Raw genomic sequence first — 17,148 nt, forward strand, 5'->3', positions numbered from 1 at the left:
TTTGCATCCCCCATAATGTGTGTGGCAAATTTGATTATAAAATAGAGAAGCAGTCCAGTTTCACTGTCTAGACAAGTAAGATGGCATTAACTGAATTTGAGTTTGCTCAGTTCTTCAAGGTGACATTTAATCGGTCTGAGGTATGAATGAAGAGCAGAGAACGTTTTAAATGTAGCTTTGACTGGCTTTACATTTAAAAGGTCCTGTGGACAGGGATGCCAAATCTCCAAGTTTGAAACCAGTGGTACACTGGGGAGAAGACTGGTGTCATTGTGTATGTGCAGGAACTTGTAAGTAACTAGCAAATGTGTTTGTGGAAGATGCTTTGGAACACCAGAAGTGCACCTTTTTCTTCTACAGTTATTGTGAAGGCTCTGTGAGGGAGCAGACATGCGGGCATATTGCTCCTTTAAGCTAAAGGTGTTTCTCTTCTTCCACTCAGGGTCAATTGAAAAAGGACCAGGAGTAAAACGTTTGAGTTCCCTGGACGATAAGATCCCACCCAAGTCACCCCGTCCGCGTCGGAATATCTGGTTATCACGCAGTCAGTCGGATATCTTCTCCCGCAAGCCTTCCAGGAAGATAAATGTACAGGACCCCTACTATACGCCAAGCAAAGGTTTAGGCCGGAAAGTTAATCCCTTCAGTGCACGGGAGGACCTCAAGGGTGGAAAGATAAAATTCTTTGACATGCCAAGCAAGTCTGTGATCTCTCTTGTGTTTGACTTGCATTCTCCAGAGGCAGGAGGTGGCCTGAAAGCCAGTCAGTCCCAGGTCCGGCAGGCATATAGCACAGACTGGCAGGAATTTTCCCTCCCTCCCGGGAGGAAATGCAGATCACTTCCAGTCTCCCCTGAACTGCCACACAAAGAGTATGGCCTGTTTGGTGGACTGTCTTCAACCGTCAGCAGATGTGACCCAACCCAGCTAAGTGCAGAGGTTCGGCAAAAACTCCTGAGTAGCAGTAAATACGGTGTGTCAGAGATTCCTCCCTTTCAAGCCAAGCCTCACAGGTCAGAATTTCTTCCTGTACCAGGACAAGAGGAAGATATGGACTGTTCAGATGGGCCAGTGTCTCAGGAGGAAAATGGGTTTTACCCTGTTGAGAACACGTGTGAAGATCCAGCATGTAACCAACCATTAGCGCTGGCCCAGCCTGAGCCGCTATCTTACAAAAGGCTCCCAGCTGAGAATTCAGTGAACTCTGAGGGACATTCCTCACAGGTCTTTGCCGGTTGTCTCCCTTCTGAAGAGATGGAGGTGGAAGATGACCTACTGAAAAATACACTGCTGGAGTCTACAAAGTCTCTGTTCAGTGTTAGTCCTTCCACGGCGCCGAGGAGAGAGGCACGGCCGTTCAGGGAGCACGATGGGGACAGCACTGCCCCATTGTCTCAGACCTCCAACAACTCAGCAAGTGGCAGCACGCAGTCGACCTGTGGCATATGAAGAGAGGGCTCAAACGGAACACATCCTGGAGTTGTTCCCAGTCACTTAAACTCTGTTTCTCTGTGGTGCTGGGTTTCATATTCAAGAGACCCAGCAGATGGTAAGAATGGGCTGTCAAACAGCTGCGGACAGCATCTGGAGAGACTGATTATTTTAACTTTATTTCAAGCTATGCTTCCTTCCTGATTTACTTTAGGAGGGGGAACTACTCCAGCCAGAATGTCCATGCGGGCCCCGAAGTCCCTTCCAAGCGGTAGTAGCGAGAAGCAGGCACCACGTAAAGAGTTTGACCTGGATTCCAGCATGGAGCATTTCAAGGCCTTAAGTTCCACATTGGGTAGAAAGAGCAAACTGTAGGTTTTCCCTTTTCCTCTGTCTGACCAGCTGCTCTAAGCTACTGCAGGTTTTGCATTAGCATTCTGCAAGCAGTACACGCGAATCAGAGCCTCTGTTCTGGAAATGGGCACAGATCTTTTAGAACTGTGCTGAGCAGAGCTGTGCTGCAGCATTAAACAAGCTCTTCTTTCAGAAACAAAAGCCCTCATGCTGGTTGCCGTCTGCAGGCTGAGTCACATGATAAGTACTTTCCAATTAACAAGAACAACCTGTTCCCTGGTGTTTCTTGTTTCCCTTGGGATTTATTAATGATGCATTAGTGCAGGGAAGCAGGACACTGAGCACCGCTTTCTCGCACAGCTCTTCGTGTGTCTTGACCCAGATGTGGAGGAAGATTTGCCCAGGGCACAAGAGAGGGGAGCCATATTCCAGGTGCTGACATTTCTGGGCTTCTTGAGAAACTGCCAGTGAAAGTGCCAGTTGTACTGAGCTCTGGGGCTCTTATCTCTGAAGAGCTGAATGGACACCATGATCTCTTTCTGCAGAATAGATAAATACAGCATCTAGATTAACAGCTGACTATCATCACTAAGATAGAAGGGACACATTCACTTCCCTTTCTGATAGGACATCCTATTTCATTGGTGCCAGCGCAGTAATTAGGGTTTCTTATTTAAAACCAGACTGCTTGGTGGAGGACAGGAATCCCCTGCTCAAGGGAAGCTGCCAGCAGTGTTGCAGCCACGAGTGCTTTTGCAGAAGACTTAACAGAAGGGCTTTGAGTTGTCAAATTAAAAAAAAAAATTAGCTTGTCCCCAATTATTTTTCTTCTACAGAAAGAATCTGTTATCTTCATTAGTTTCTCCTGTCACTAAACAGGATTGTCTACTTATTTCTTTTTCTTCTTCCATCCACCAGCAGGTAGCTGTAGGAGCAGCAGCAGCATGCGCTTCAAAGCTGCTTGCTGGAACCAGTTTCAGAGATCCCCACTCTGGGATGAGATGCATGGGAAAGCTTGTTCTGTGTTGATGTGTTCCACATCCTGCCCTTCTGCTATCATTGCCTACAACGATGTGGGGTTTTTGTTGTTTTTTTTTTTTTTTAACCTATATTATCATTCCTAACTGAGGTTTCATTGCCTGATCACTGAGCAGGTGATACAGTAGGCTCTGAGGGGTTGGAAGTCCAGTTTCATCCAGGTAGTCTGTTACACTCTTTCTGCTTTCATGTAAGGATGGAAAATGTAAGCTGGTACTCCCTGATGGAAGCAAGACTTTTCCTACTCTTTTCCCATCTCAGGGAACGGATGAAGAAGAAAGCCTAAGCTCTTTCTTGGCTGAGATACTGAGCTTTTTGGAGGTGTAGGTAACTATTCTGTGAGTTATGACTTTCTCTTGTGAAGTCTCTCAGTTTAAGTGGCAGTTATCCCTTTGTAACGGCTGCAAAGAATTAAATGAGAAAGTGTCCTTTAGTTACTTAGCACAGTCTCTGCTGCATTAGGCAGCTGTCAGCAGTTTAAAAAATGCCCATCCTTACCAAGATCACCTCCTGTGGCTCACACCTCTCTGCCTCTTGAAGGTGCTGATGTGTAGGGTAGCTTGTCTTGTGTATCCCGTCTGCAGAGTGCAGAGCAGCTTGAAGGGCTGGCATCGTGTGCGTGTAATTTCCTTTGAGGACAGGGAACTGGCCAGCACAACTCAACTGACAGCTGGCTGCCTGCCTTGTGCCTGCTTTTTTTTCCTCTTTTTCTTTTATACAACTGTAATCTTTCAGGAGGGAAACCACCAGCACCAGCTTCTGTTGTCACAAGATGCATGTAGGTGTGTGACTTCAGACAAACAAGCAATAACAAGGAATGGTTTACTTCTGGATCCCCAGGCTACAAGGAAGCTGTCCCGCAGCCTGTAACCGTGCGCAGCCTCGGCAGAGCACAGGTGCGTGCCTCTGGCTTGCATTACCCTGGTCATCAGAGCTGACACCTCGCTGGGAAGCCTGTTGCCCTCTGACAGAGTGCAAAACCTCTAAAACAGCTGTCACAGTGACCTCACCTGTCTCTTATAGCACTGTCTCTTAAAGCGTTTCCCTGCCCTGAATGGCTTTTACAAAGCAACACAGCTAAATTTTTATTTCCCTAAGCGTCTACTCTGAGTGCAGCCAGCTGACACAGGGCACATCTATCAACTTTTCTAGCTCTTTGTACCGAGGGGGAGATGTCAGAAAGAGAAATACCAAGGGATACCAAAGGCTCAGGCCTTTCCTGCATTCTTGGTCTGCATGGGAAAAGAGGCACGTGCATGAAACTGGAGTAAAAGGCCGTCTTAAAATAGCTAAATGCCTGCTCAAACACGGCGTTTCCAAGGGTCTGGATGCAGTTGGCACTCTCAAAGTCTCATCCCTTTGGTTGTGCAAAGCTGAATCCAGGTTGCACCTAGCGAGTACTCCTAGGTTTTCTGCCCATCTGAAGGTGCTTTTCTACTGGGGGCCATTTTCTGACAGCTACTGATGAACGTAAATACCAACGTGTGGTCAGCAAACTCCGTGTTTTATAGTGATGTGACAAAGTTTTATCGTGATTGGATTTTATCATGGTTTTTGACTTTCTTAGAGGAGCCATTCTTGCTCTTTTAAAAGACTTTCTACACGTTGCTAGGTTCCCTGAAGAGATCAAAAATGTTTTTAATTCACTTTAAATCTTTCTACGTTGAATTCATTTACATGTCTGTTATAAGCTATTTTTGGTGTGGTTGCAGGTTGATAAAATGCAACTAAGAGGATGCATGTGAATTGCTGCCCCTCAGAAGCAGTGCAGACAAGGGGCTTTAGTAGACTTCTACTTGCTGGAAAGGCATCAATGTGTTGTGTAACAGAACATTGGTATTTTTTGCCAGTACGACTAAAGACACTTGAATAATTCCTGTTTGCACTTAATGCTATTGTTTATATTGCATGTCACTACATTTCTATGCAAAACAAGTAACCTTTTTTTTGGGAGGAGGGGCAGCCAGATATTTGATTAAGTATAAAGATCTTTGCAAGATGATCTATTTTCGTATTTATGAAGGAGTTTTACGTCTTAATATTTTGCAGACTGTAAATAGCTGAACTTGTAATTAAAGGCTTAGGAAGAAGTTTGTAGCTTGTGTATAATAGTAAGTTAACACTGCCAGAAAAAAAATCTTTGCAAAACAACTTTTCTAATATTGTGGATATTTATGAATATGTAAAGAAAGCACGTCTCGTTTTTATGTTGATTGACCTTCTGACTTTTTTTTTGAACTATAGAAATGGTGTATGTTTTATTGGAACTGCAATAAGAAGTAACCAAAGATGAATCCAGTTAAATATTTTCATAATTTTTTCTTGGTCAGGTTTTGTAAACTTTCCCATCTTGCTTTCAAAATAAAAATAAAATCAAGGGTGGAGTCTTGTGATTAAGAGGACACTTCTGGGTTAAACAAACAAACAAAAAGTTGATTCAAATGCTTACTTAAGCTATGGATGATATTAATGGTTGTCTTGAGATGGTATCATTACTTGGTGCTGAGTTATAAACAAGGACACCTGTCATCCTTGTTGTGTTATTTCTCTCCCGCATCTTCCTGAAGTGTTAACACTACTCAATCCATGAGACTCAAAGCCTTTTTTCTACTCTGCCTTAGAGTGCTCAGAAGAGTAGGCAGCAACTCGTGACCTACAAGACAAGATGCTTTTGGTAGCTCTCAGCCTGCAGGGAGATGGCCATTGTGACTGCAGTGTCCTAGCCCTACAGCCTAGCTTCAGTAAGCAGGGGAAGTACGCACCAGGGTTTAAGAGGACCACATCTGGCTTTAAGTCCCACTGTATCTTCCCCTCTTTAGGAAGTGTAAAAGATCTGCCATTGTTTAGAATCAGCTAGCCCAGCACAGCTTTCTACTTTTTTTTTTTCCTGTAGAAGCAAAGGTTTCATTTATGTTGTAACCAAAATTAAAGTACAAATATTAGGTGGAACAGCTCTCTCACTTTTTAAACAACAACAGAAATAAACACTTTTTTCCTTCTCAACTTCATTAGAAAGACAGGGAATAATTATGAGTGTCATAATGAATTGCCCTACCAGCAGTGACTGAAGGCAGTGTATCGCTTGCCTAAAGATTCATGAAAATACGTGCTTTGCCTGAGGAACTAGCCTGCTTTCTTCTGGTGTGTGACAGAAGCATCACATCTTCCTCCCCTGACTGTTTAATAGCATTTTCTATCAAACTAATTGCATGTGACAACTGGGCCCTCCCACACCTTTTTGTAAGGTAGATTTTGACCTTTAGCACCTGATCCTTTTGGAAAGGTCTGTCTTCCTCTAAACTAGGTTAGTTGGCAGTGAGTAGTAAGGACAAAGGCAAGATCTGGGAGGATGTTTAAGTGGGGTGCTCTGGCCTCTCTCTCCTCTTATGTTAAATGGATTGCCCTTCTTCTGCAAGTGAAACCTGTGCTGAAGTAGTTATCATAAGGTCTTAGCAGAAAGATGACCCTAGGCTTTTTTTTTCCTTTTTAAACCCAATTTAAGTGCAGATCACTACTGCCACTTGCAGCCCTGGGTGCAGCTGAAGTGCGCTTCTCCTCCCTCCAACCTTACCTGTGCCTTTACCACCCATTGTGCTGCTAAGGTGTACCAGGGAGAACTCCAACTGAGAGCAATTTAATTAGTCAAGAAGTTAAAACAAAACCCCAGATAAGAAGTTTGCTCCCTTTCTGGTCAACTTTTGATAGAATAAAGAACTTCAACACTTGGGGGGAAAAAAGCCCAGTTCAGCCAGGAGTCCCCTAGCTTTATGTGCTGTCCCAGGCTAACTTCATCTTCCGGCTGTGAGCTTTGGAAGATTTAGAAAAGGAGCTCTTCACTATTTGAAGTGGCACTGATTTCCCGCTCAGGTACAGTTTATTATGACAGTCCGGACACCAGGGCTCTGTGCTACCATCTGTGCTTTTTCTTTTCTTGAGCATCCAGACGTAAGCCATGATGTAGCCAGTCATGAAGGCATCAAAACCAGCTCGGTGGATGCCCCCCTGCGAAGGGAGCTCCTGGGACTCCTTTTGCTTTCCTGCAGCACACGCTGCTTCAGTCTTGGGGCTGTCTGGGGGACTGGCTGAGGCTGCTCCTGAAGGGATCTCTGACTTCCCTTCCACTTGGTCACTGTCAGAGGTGTTTCCCTTGGCAGAAGGGCTCATGTCAGCACATTCTTCAGTGCTCCCCAGATCCTCTTCCCATCTAGCATGTGTGCTGGTGTCTGAGCTGGCCTCTGGTGCCATGGCAGTGGCGTTTTCCTCCTCCAGTGGCCAGTCATCATCGTTGGGTGTCATCTCCGCGGCCTCTGTAGCAGCTTCATAGCAGCTCTGCTTTCGCGGCGGTCCCTCCTCCCCGTTCTGAACTATCTCCATTTCTTTCCCTAAGCTTTCCTGTTCAAGCACCTTTGCAGGTTCTTCCACGTTCTTCCGCCGCTTCCATTTGTGTTTGCGTTTCTTCCGCTTCTCCGAAAGCTTGTCGTCCTCGTCAATTATGAGGTCGATGTTATGCGACTGGGGACACTTCACCCCATTTGGACACCAGCCGTAGGCCTAAGGAGAAAGAGAGAAGTCTGCAGCCACTGGCCTCCTGGTTACAGCAGCCTATCACCGTAACATGGAGCAGAGGTCATTTTCCACTCTACTCGAGGGCTCGTGAGGCTGTGCCTGGAGCACCGTGTCCGGAGCACCGTGTCCAGTTACAGCCCCACGGCGCAGGAAAGGAATTGACAGACTGCACTGAGCGCAGCGGGGAGCTGTCACGATGGAGCACACGATGTACGAGAGGCCAAGGAAGGCCTTGGGTTTGCTCACCTGGAAAAGATGAGGCTAAAGGGACAGGACGTACCTGATTGCTGGCAGCAGCTACCTAAAGCAGAGGTTATGGACAAGATGGGGCTGAGGAAGTGGTAATGGGAAATTCTGACGATCAAGCAGTGGAACAGGGGCCTGGAGGGTTTTGTAACCTGTCCCTAAACATGCTGAAAATTCACCAAACTCTGTTGCAACTCTGAGAGGCCGCGAGCAACTCTGAGGTGGTGATTCAGTAAGAAAATTCCAGAGGTTTTCCCAACTGATGCTGTTCTGTGACAGTAATGTCAGCTGGAAGAGCTCCTTTTTCCCCTGAAGCATCTGAAACCAGCTGTGATGGGCTTTTTGCTAACTGCTGTCACAGCGCTTGGACCTGAGGTGCTGTGGGTCACACCGTGCTACGGTCCCAGAGGCTGCGGACAGGTAATACTTTCTGTATCTAATTGGGATATGGGAGAGGGAAGAGGAGGCATTTCTTGCTCAGAAGACGAACCAAACTCGCTTAGAACTTACAGCCCTTCCAAGACAGCAGGGGGTACTGTAACACACCATCCGTTTATTTAGGGCTGTATTATCTCTTTGAATCTTGGCTTCTAATGTAACCTGTGAAATTCACTGCCTCACAACAGAGCGTGCTGTTGCCTTTTCAGTTCCAAAGCCACACAAAGCCTGAAAATCTTCCCTGTATCGTGAAGCAAGCAAGTAGAAGCTCCCAGGTGCCCTCCTACCACCTGCTCTGGCCACGTGTGGCTTTTTCCACAGAGCCAGGTAGGAAGCAGGGATTCATGTTACCTACCGAAAATTTCTCACAGACAGGCACGTTATTTGCCCCTCCCACACTGTGGCTTGCTTCTTCCAGAGAGCAGTGCCGATAGTCAATGTAGTGGGACATGTTCTCAGGGTAGTTGCAGAACTCAACGGTGAGGTGCTGGCTGCTGGAGTCCCTCAGCTTGCAGTTCTCCCGCTTGCTGGAACACACAAGAGCACGCAGGTAACTCAAAGATACCCCAGGGCAGAGCTGGTGCAAACACGTTGCTCTGCACCAACTTTCAGCTCCTCTCGTTTCTTGCTCTTGAGCTCTAGCTCTGGTCTGACAGCCTGCTGCAAAGAAAGTCAGCCCAGGGAACAGAAATTTAGTAAGTCGTCCCATCTGTGCTGATTTAAATGCTGTTTCCCTTCATGCCTAAATGCAGGCAGGGACAACAGTGTCCTTGGTGAAGCTATGGGAGAGGGGGACACCTCTCCTGGTGTTAAATATTAAGGGCAGTAAGATGTGTTAGTCCTGGTGATGTTAATGGACAAAGAGGAAATGCCCGAGGAGTTGCAGTGTACCTAGCAACCACCACCCAGACACATCAAACCTGGGCAACGTAGACAACAGAGAAATGCTTTCCATCTCATGAAAAAACAACTATTTTGTCCCAACGGCTGGCTAAAAGGCCCAAAAGCTTTGGAGGTAACTAGATCTGCAGGTTAAAACATTTTTAAGAGACCCATTTTAAAAGTGTTTTCATCCTGTCAGGAAAAAAAAAAAAAGAAAAGTATTTTTATGTTTGAGAAGAACCATCTTGAATATTTTCGGACCTATCAAAATGGCATTTCCTGATACAAAACAGCCACTAAAATACCATTTCTGCTCTGCACACGGTGTGACTTTGGTTTAGCAGATTCAAGGGGTTGTACCACTGCCACGGCCTTGTTAAATTGTGCGCCGAGTGCAGAACCGGGGCCCAGACTGACACACAGAACAGACGCTGCTGCTTCTAACTTGTTCACCTGGAAGATACCCTCGGAGCTGAGGGCAGGAAGCAAGACAAGAGCCTTGGAACAAGAGCAAACCTTTGCTTGGAAGCAAGTGATGGGAGTTGGAGCCTGCTGCAAGTGAGAGTCTCACACGAAGGACTTGTGGCAGGGCTAGTCAGCGTCAGGAGACAGGGAGGACCCCCCTTGCTACGTAACCTGACTTACAGAAGGCTCTGCAGGCACAGCCCTGCTCCCTCGCTGAGTTAATAGGGAATCTGCTCTGTTCTGCCTGTGTCCCTGCTGGCATCCCTGTGGCAATGCTGGACCAGGGCCACACGGTGAATCAACTTGTTTTCAGTCAAATAAGGTTAAATGAGGTCACTGTGGTTTAAACTACTGCCAGCAGAACACTGAAATACTCTTTCCACTGCTGCCCACTGAACAGTGAGTTACCAGCTGCACCCGTACGCACTCAGCACCCATCCTAGAAATGGGAAGCACAGAAGGGCAGTCTTCAGTCAGTGAGAAAACACAAATACTTAAATCCTTTGCCTGGAAAAAATAAACCGAGCGCTGACCCCCCTCTTTCACCCCAAAGCTTTAAGTACTGGTGTGCCACTCACCACTTCTTGAAAGCATACTCCAAGTAGGATGCCACAAAGCGGGTCTCAAACTCCGAAGCATATTTGGTGTCGTATATTCCTGCTGGAAACATTTCCGAGAGGTCAGCAGTAAAAGTGCCGAGGTTGTCTGGGAGGTGAGCGTAGAAGCACTGGTACAGGAAGACCAGGTCAATCAGGCCGTTATGGAGAACGAGAGGCTTTTTCGCTCGTATGAGTTCCAGGAAAAAAGTCCGAACGCTCTGGCTCTGGTTCTCATTGCCCTGAAAGAAGAGGGATTACTCAACAAGCCTTAGCACACTGACGTGCTTTCACACCAGAAATCCTTAGGGCCTGTCATAGCAGTGTAGTGCCTACAGCCGTGACCTGCTCTGACTAAAGAAACGCCCAAATAATTGAAAGAGCAGCTGCAACAAGTGAGACTGGATATAAAATAGGAGAAAGGTAAGAAGGATACACTGCATTCAAGTTCCTTTTTTGGGCCTATCTTCACATAACAGACATGGGAATGAGGCTCCTGGGGAACCAGAACCTCCCCAGAAGCCTGGAGGAGAGCATGCTGAGGCATACGAAGGCGAGTCAGCTGCAGAGCAGGGACTCACAGGAAGGATGAGGACGAGGGCGTGCACCCTGGCCGCGGTTCCGTACCTTGTCGTTGCCCTTGTGGTAGGGGATGCCCTGCGAGTACTGCTTGTTGAAGTCGAAGCCGTGCTGCACCAGGAACTGCACCGACTGCGGCTCCACGACGTACTCCTCCGTGCAGAGCAGCGTCAGGTTGTACACCTGGCACAGGTACGTGTGCTCGGGCTGCGGAGGGAGCAGAGGCTCAGAGCCCCCTGCACGCACCCACGGGAGCCGGGGGCGGCTCGGAGGGGCCGCGCACAGCACCGGGCCCCGGCCCCGCTCCCGGTGCCCAGCGGCCGCCCCCGTTACCTTGCCGGGGAGCTGCCTGAAGCAGGCGACGCCCAGGGAGAGCACGGAGCGCGTCCGGGCGGCGCTGCACACGGCTCGGTACCGCTCCTCGATGCACCTGCGGGCGGCGGGAGGCTACTGCCGGGGCCCGGCGCCCCGAAACCCCGCCGGGGGGGGGCCGGGCGGCGCCCCGGGGGGAGGGAACCGGGCCCAGGCCCACCCCCGATACCCCCCAGTATCTCCCCGGAGCCCCCCCGGAACCTTCCCGGTACCCCCCGAAGATCCCCCGGAGCCCCCCCGTACCCTCCGGAGCCCTTTTATCCTCCCGGTACTCTCCCGAATCCCCCCGGTGCTTTCCCGGTGCCCCCCGAACCCCCCCGGTGCCCTCCCAGAACCCTCCAGAGCCTCCCCGGTGCCCTCCGGTACCCTCCGCTGAAGCCCCCCTGGAGCTCCCCCGGTACCCCCCGAACCCGCCCGGGACCCCCCCGGTGCCCTTCGTAGCCTCCCCGGTACCCCCAGAGCCCCTCAGTACCCTCCCGGTGCCCCTCGGTAACCCCCGGAGCCCCCCCGGTGCCCCCCCGGCCCCACTCACGGGCTCAGCAGCGCCTTCCTGGCGCCCAGGCCGCTCAGCTCCTGCGGGGACACAGCCGTCAGCGGGCCCGGCCGCCCACCGGAGCCCTCCCGCCGCCTCCCCCCCCTCCCCTCACCGTGTCCACGGCGACGAAGGTGGCGGAGCGCAGCGCCAGCACCATGCAGGGCCACAGCTCCGCGAAGTTGTCGCTCTGCACGTCCACCACCGGCACCCGCCGCGACATGGCCGCCGCCATCACGGCCGCCCTGGGGCCTGGCCCGTTGAGGCTGTCCAGGTGCCGCCCGCTCCCGCCGCTCGCCTCGCTCGGCGCCGCGCCCCGTGCTGGGACCCCTTTAATATACCCCCTTTCCTTCTAACCCCTTCTTTTTTTTTTCTCCGCTTTCCAAAGCCGAATTTTGCCTTAAATTTAGTTTTTGAACTGACAGGCGTTTAGCTGGGGCAGCCCCGCAGGGCCTTGTGGTGCGGCCTCTAGGACCCGTGGGAGAAGGGGCGGGGATAACCTCCCCCTCCTCCCGCTCCGCGCTCTGATTGGCTCCGCCGCGCCATGAGGCCACGCCCCCTCCCCGCAGCCTCCTGTAGACGGGAGGGCGCGAAGCCGCTCCCCCGCGCCCGGCTGCGATTGGCTGCGGCGGGGCAGGCGGGGCTCTGATTCGTCCCCGCGCGGGGGCGGGGCTGGGGGGTGTTTTCCCGGGAAAAACGCACGTGGAGCCCCCCGGCCCCGCCATGGGCCCGCTGCGGGCCGCGGCCGCCCGGGGGCTCCGGAGGGGCGGTGGCGGCGGCAGGGGGGCGGCCCCCGCGGCCCGGGAAGGCAGCAAGGGCTCAGCGGCCCGCGGAGGTGCCTGCACGGCGGGGAGGCTGCGGGGAGCCGGGGGTGGCTGGGGGCGGGTAGCCCGGTTTGTGCCCGCTGTCCCCTCCGGGGCTCGGTGTGGCCGCGCCCCGCGGTGGTTTGTGGGGGGGGTCCCGGGGGTGCTGTGCCGGTACACGCACACACACACCCCGGTCTTTTCTCGCGGCCCTGCTGCGCCCTGATCCCGCGGTGCTCTCCCAACAGGGCGCCCAGCTCCGCCAGCCGCGCTGCATCTCTTCGGGGACCCCGCTGAGGTGGAGGCGCTGCGGGGCAGCCTGCTGGCTTGGTACGACGAGTGCAAGCGGGACCTGCCCTGGAGGGTGCTGGTAAGGGCAGGCAGAGCTGCCGTAGCGGGGAACCCATCCCTTTGCCCCGAGGGAGTGATGCTGACTGCGGTGTCTTTGTCGAGGCGATGCTTTCCTCAACTGCATGAAGGTTGGGGGGGGGGGGTGGGGGGTGGAGATGGGATCGTGCTCCAGCTGTCCCGGTAGTTTTGTGATGGGTTGTCTGTGGTCAGGTACCCAAGTGTGAACGGTAACGTGGGGCATAAGGTGGTAGGAGCCATGCTTCTTAGTCTCTGAGCCTGAGCACTTCTCACTTGATCCAGCTGTCTTCTGAACACTTTTTACTCCTGCCTTTGGTATCCTACAGCAGTCAAAAGGGTTTTCTGCTGTTGCTTTAAGCCTGCCAAGTGCTTTTGTTACAGCTCTTACCGGCTCTGTGCTAGGCCTGGCGAAAGGTGGTTTGACAGCGATCGGGGGGCCAGGGGTGGGCGTCAGCTTTACAGCAGCGTCTGTCTGAGTAGTGCTGGGAGCTGCAAGGCTCTCCTGTGACGTTTAAATCTGACGTTGCTTGATTAACCGCAAATCAGAACTTCTGGGCACTTAGGGAGAAAGATTTTTTTAGGCTCCTATATAGCATTCAAAACACACCATAGGCAATTTTATTCCCTATGCAGCCCCCCCCCGTGGTGTGGTGCTGTGTCCCTGTTTCTTACACTCATTTTCTTCCCCTTTCAGGCTGTAACTGAGCCAGATGTCAACAGACGGGCATATGCAGGTAAGGAGCCGGGGCTGCACCCTGTGTTATTACTGACCTGGGTGTACAACGTGGCCTTCTGAAGGTCTGTGGCTTCAGCTCCCATCCTTACAACAAGCTGCTTGGGCCCCTGACGTGGCCACAGGAGCCACCAAGCCCCACTCGCGTGGCTCTGGGGAGTCTGAGAGCCAGCCTTGGGCCTGAGGGAGCTCCTGTGGGACAGCACGTGGGGATGGGGCCTGGTGGGATGGATGCTGCTGCGGTGCTTGTAACTGGTACTAGTACTAGGGTGGCCGCAGCCCATGCTGTGAGGGGTGTGGGTGGCGTTGGCACCTCTGCTCTGACCCCTGCATGCTCCCGGCAGTGTGGGTGTCGGAGATCATGCTCCAGCAGACGCAGGTGGCTACAGTGATCGACTACTACAACCGCTGGATGCAGGTGAGTGCTCCTCACGGAGTGCCCACAGGTCCCTGACTTGGAGCCCCTCTCCTCTGCCTGTGGCAGACCCCCAGGGGCAGAGCACGGCTGCGCTCGTCCCTCACTTGCCACCTTCCCCCTGCTCTGCAGAAGTGGCCGACGCTGCAGGCGCTGGCAGAGGCGTCGCTGGAGGTGAGCAGCGCTGGGGTTGGGTTCTCTCCCTGCCCTCGTGGCTCTTTCCATGCCCAACCTAACACTGCTCTGTGTCTCTTGGGGCAGGAGGTGAATGAGCTGTGGGCAGGACTCGGCTACTACTCACGAGGAAAGCGCCTGCAGGAGGCAGCGAGGAAGGTGCTGGGGCGTTGGGCATTTGGGTGGGTGCTGGCTCGTGCCTGCTTTGCCTCACTGGGGCTGTGAGCTGCTGGCACGAGGCTACGTGGCTGGGATCCCTTGTTATCGTGGGACACGTGTGCGCACTCTGCTCAACTGCCCCTGGCTGCCCTGTCTCCCAGGTGGTGTCCGAGCTGGCTGGCCAAATGCCCAGGACAGCCGAGGACCTGCAGAAGCTTCTGCCAGGGGTGGGCCGATACACGGCAGGAGCCATCGCTTCCATCTCCTACGGGCAGGTGAGAGCTGCCGGTGTCCGGCAGGGACACATCTCCCCTCGCTGCCACCCGGCCCCGCTCCTGGCCAGGTCCTGCTGCTGGGCCTGGCGAGCTGGGGGCTCCCTCAGCTTTGTTCCTGGCTCTCCGTGGCTTTGTGATGCAAGTGGTAACCCCTGCCTCTGGTTGCAGGCGACCGGCGTCGTGGATGGGAACGTGATCCGCGTCCTCTGCCGCCTGCGCTGCATCGGCGCTGACTCCAGCAGCCCACCCGTCATCGACCGCCTCTGGTAGGGGAACACTGAGGGATGTGTGGTTGTGCTTCTTGGTGGCCGAGGGCAGGATTTTTTGGGAGCTCAGCCTGCAGCAGGGGGAGGCTGGGGTGCAGGAGCTCTTGGGAAGCTTGGGAGAAAGGACCTGCGTGACCTCTGCCTACATGGGAGCATCCTCCCTTGCAGGCAGGAGCTGCAACTCCTGCAGTTTTTGGGGGGCCCCCTGCATGCAGAGCCCCGTGCCCCTCACTGCTGTTTCTCGCAGGGCCATGGCCAATGCCTTGGTAGACAGGAGCCGCCCGGGGGATTTTAACCAAGCCCTGATGGAGCTGGGGGCGACCGTGTGCACGCCCAAGGCGCCGCTGTGCGGGGAGTGCCCCGTGAAGCAGCACTGCCGAGCGAGGCTCAGGGTAGGTACGGCACCAAAAACTGTTCCCTCGCAGCCTGCTGGGGGCTGCCAGCTGTGTCCCCTCCCTGCAGGTGGAGAAGGAGCTGGCCTTGGCCTCTCGGAAGTTATTGGGAAAACTCCCCGTGGTGCCTGATGTCGAGGACTGCGGTAAGCTCCTGGGTCGATCCTGGTGGTGGCTCCGGGCCTGGGCCCCACGGTGACCTTTGCGTTGGTGTTTGCAGGTGTCGGGGGCTGTCCCTTGTGCCCCCCAGCCGCAGAGCCGTGGGACAGCAGCCTGGGGGTGACCAACTTCCCCCGCAAAGCAGCAAAGAAGCAGCCGCGGGTGGAGCAAACGGCCACGTGCGTGCTGGAGCGCAGGGGCCGCCGCGGGGCCCTGGAGTACCTGATCGTGCAGAGACCCAGCTCGGGTACCCAGACCGGTGGGAGGGGGACAAGGGCACTTGGGCAGAGCAGCCTGGGAGCGCTGGGGCCGGGAAAGGAGCCTTGTGGGCTGTGAGAGGCTCAGCACCCCTGGATGTGCCTCCTGCTGGCTCATGTCCCTGTTTTCCCCTCTCCCCAGGGCTCCTGGCCGGGCTCTGGGAGTTCCCCAGCGTCCCGCTGGCTCCGGGTCTGCAGCAGGAGCAGCAGAGGGAGGTGCTGGTGGATCACCTCCAGGCGTGGGCAGGGCAGCCTGTGGCAGCGGGGAGCTTGCGGTTCATCGGGGAGGTGAGCGTGGGGTACAGAGCAAGCCCCACATGCTCAGCCATGGGACATGTAGCACGGGAGGAGGGTTCCTGTCCCCTGCTGTCACCCCTCCCAAGCCCTGCCCGGCTCTTCAGGGCCCTGGCAGTGTGCTTGTGAGGCAGCTGAGCAAGTGGTGCGTCCCCTGCACGCTGCCAGTTTGCGTCTTCCCATCCCCTTGCAGGTTGTCCACGTCTTCTCTCACATCCACCAGACCTATGTGGTCTACTCCCTGTCCTTGGACGGGGACGTGACCCTGGACCTTGCCTCCTCCCCGTCCCGCTGGGTCACAGAGGAGGAATTCCGTGCCTCGGCTGTGTCCACGGCCATGAAGAAGGTGTTTGGGGAGAGCTGGGACTTTCCTCCCCTCCATCTCCTGGGGTCCTGAGAGCACCTCTGGTACCCTACTAACCCCTGCAGGGACATCCCAGCTCGTTGACGTGGGTGCTGATCAGCTCTGGCCTCTCGTGTGCTCCTTTCAGGTGCTGAGAGCGTGTGAGCGGCAGCGCGGGGAGGAGAGCGGCCCTGCCACGGTGGGTGTGGGGGATTTGCCTGGCTGGCTTTGTCCCTGGAGGCCCCCGAAATCAGGATCTCCCCCCCCTTATTCCCTGCCACTGACCCCAGAGGGGTCCCCTGGGGATCCCTGGGGTTTGGCTCAGCCCCAGCACCTCTCCTGCAGGGCTCCAAGCGGAAGCGGGGGGCGAAGCCAGGGGCAGCGGGCAGCACCCGCCCTGGGACACAGCTCTCCCTCCGCACCTTCCTCCGGGCTCCGAACCCGCCGTGATGCCCTCCGCGATAGCTGGGACCACCCGGCACCCACACCGTGGTGAGTCTGCAGGGGGGTGTAGGGTGGCAGCCTCCACGCTGCTGCGGGTCCCACCGTGGCCCTGTAGCAGTCTCCTGTGCTTCCTTCCAGCCCCACGGCCACCAGCACGTCACCCTGCCTTCACAAGGGGACCAGCGTGGTGCTGGATGTGACCCGGAGCCGGGCTCGCCTTCCCTGTTCAGCTTAAGCCCTCCTGGGCAGAGGAAGGATGCGGCCACAGCTGCTCACACGCCCTGGCACACGTCTGCAACTCGGCCACCAGCCAGCGCCTGGGGCTGCTGCTGTACCCTCATGCCTCCCGTAGCCCTTTTGATACTTGCTTTTACTGAGTCTAAGCCACGGGCTTTCTAATAAATCTCGAAAGGTGGTGTTTTTAAATTTTTAAGTGATTTTCTGTCTCTGCTGCAGTGTGGCTCTGCTACGCTGAGGCTGCTGGTGGTTGGATACGCAGGTGGCTGGCAGGACCCGTGTCTGGGCTGCGAGAGAGCGGTGTCCTGGCTATTGCACCCATGCCCCTG

General features: G+C 54.0%; 3 protein-coding genes across 6 annotated transcripts in view; 2 read left to right on the forward strand and 1 right to left on the reverse strand.

Annotated features, from left to right (window-relative positions):
* Nucleotides 1-5,213, forward strand: part of TESK2 (testis associated actin remodelling kinase 2) — a 77,233-nt gene extending 72,020 nt beyond the window's left edge. For both annotated transcript variants that reach the window (XM_080602232.1, XM_080602233.1), the window contains exon 11: nucleotides 443-5,213. In XM_080602232.1, the coding sequence (XP_080458358.1) occupies nucleotides 443-1,449 (1,007 nt within the window). In that variant the 3' untranslated portion in view covers nucleotides 1,450-5,213. The remainder of the gene's footprint in view (nucleotides 1-442) is intronic.
* Nucleotides 5,123-11,874, reverse strand: TOE1 (target of EGR1, exonuclease). Its single transcript, XM_080602236.1, has 7 exons — nucleotides 11,615-11,874; nucleotides 11,500-11,540; nucleotides 10,929-11,025; nucleotides 10,644-10,802; nucleotides 9,999-10,258; nucleotides 8,429-8,600; nucleotides 5,123-7,374 (listed from the first exon to the last, which is right to left on the reverse strand). Exons 1-7 carry the CDS (start codon nucleotides 11,732-11,734, stop codon nucleotides 6,589-6,591), a joined length of 1,635 nt encoding a protein of 544 aa, XP_080458362.1. The 5' UTR covers nucleotides 11,735-11,874; the 3' UTR covers nucleotides 5,123-6,588.
* A 199-nt stretch (nucleotides 11,875-12,073) lies between these two features.
* Nucleotides 12,074-17,008, forward strand: MUTYH (mutY DNA glycosylase). Of its 3 annotated transcripts, none has more exons than XM_080602238.1 (16): nucleotides 12,074-12,334; nucleotides 12,551-12,672; nucleotides 13,366-13,405; nucleotides 13,749-13,822; nucleotides 13,952-13,993; nucleotides 14,081-14,152; nucleotides 14,314-14,427; nucleotides 14,596-14,693; nucleotides 14,941-15,085; nucleotides 15,156-15,231; nucleotides 15,306-15,491; nucleotides 15,644-15,789; nucleotides 15,989-16,141; nucleotides 16,287-16,337; nucleotides 16,484-16,630; nucleotides 16,698-17,008. In XM_080602238.1, exons 1-15 carry the CDS (start codon nucleotides 12,223-12,225, stop codon nucleotides 16,586-16,588), a joined length of 1,536 nt encoding a protein of 511 aa, XP_080458364.1. In that variant the 5' UTR covers nucleotides 12,074-12,222; the 3' UTR covers nucleotides 16,589-16,630; nucleotides 16,698-17,008. The 3 variants fall into 3 exon arrangements, with proteins under 3 accessions (XP_080458364.1, XP_080458363.1, XP_080458365.1); XM_080602237.1 differs by having other exon boundaries at nucleotides 16,721-17,008; XM_080602239.1 differs by lacking the exon at nucleotides 15,989-16,141 and having other exon boundaries at nucleotides 16,721-17,008.
* The last annotated feature ends 140 nt before the right edge of the window (nucleotides 17,009-17,148 follow it).

The sequence above is a fragment of the Anser brachyrhynchus genome, assembly GCF_964034855.1.
Source record: "Anser brachyrhynchus genome assembly, chromosome: 8".
Taxonomy (NCBI): Eukaryota; Metazoa; Chordata; class Aves; order Anseriformes; family Anatidae; genus Anser; species Anser brachyrhynchus.

What these genes read in the sequence shown, in the direction of transcription:
- TOE1 (XM_080602236.1), bottom strand. Translation starts at nt 11,734, where the DNA reads ATGGCGGCGGCCATGTCGCGGCGGGTGCCGGTGGTGGACGTGCAGAGC. An exon ending in ACCACAAGGGCAACGACAAG is followed by an intron (nt 10,259 to 10,643) that starts GTACGGAACCGC and finishes CTCTTCTTTCAG; the next exon opens with GGCAATGAGAACCAGAGCCA. An exon ending in CTGTCTGTGAGAAATTTTCG is followed by an intron (nt 7,375 to 8,428) that starts GTAGGTAACATG and finishes CTTTCTCCTTAG; the next exon opens with GCCTACGGCTGGTGTCCAAA.
- MUTYH (XM_080602238.1), top strand. Translation starts at nt 12,223, where the DNA reads ATGGGCCCGCTGCGGGCCGCGGCCGCCCGGGGGCTCCGGAGGGGCGGT. An exon ending in GCTTGCGGTTCATCGGGGAG is followed by an intron (nt 15,790 to 15,988) that starts GTGAGCGTGGGG and finishes ATCCCCTTGCAG; the next exon opens with GTTGTCCACGTCTTCTCTCA. An exon ending in TGTCCACGGCCATGAAGAAG is followed by an intron (nt 16,142 to 16,286) that starts GTGTTTGGGGAG and finishes TGCTCCTTTCAG; the next exon opens with GTGCTGAGAGCGTGTGAGCG.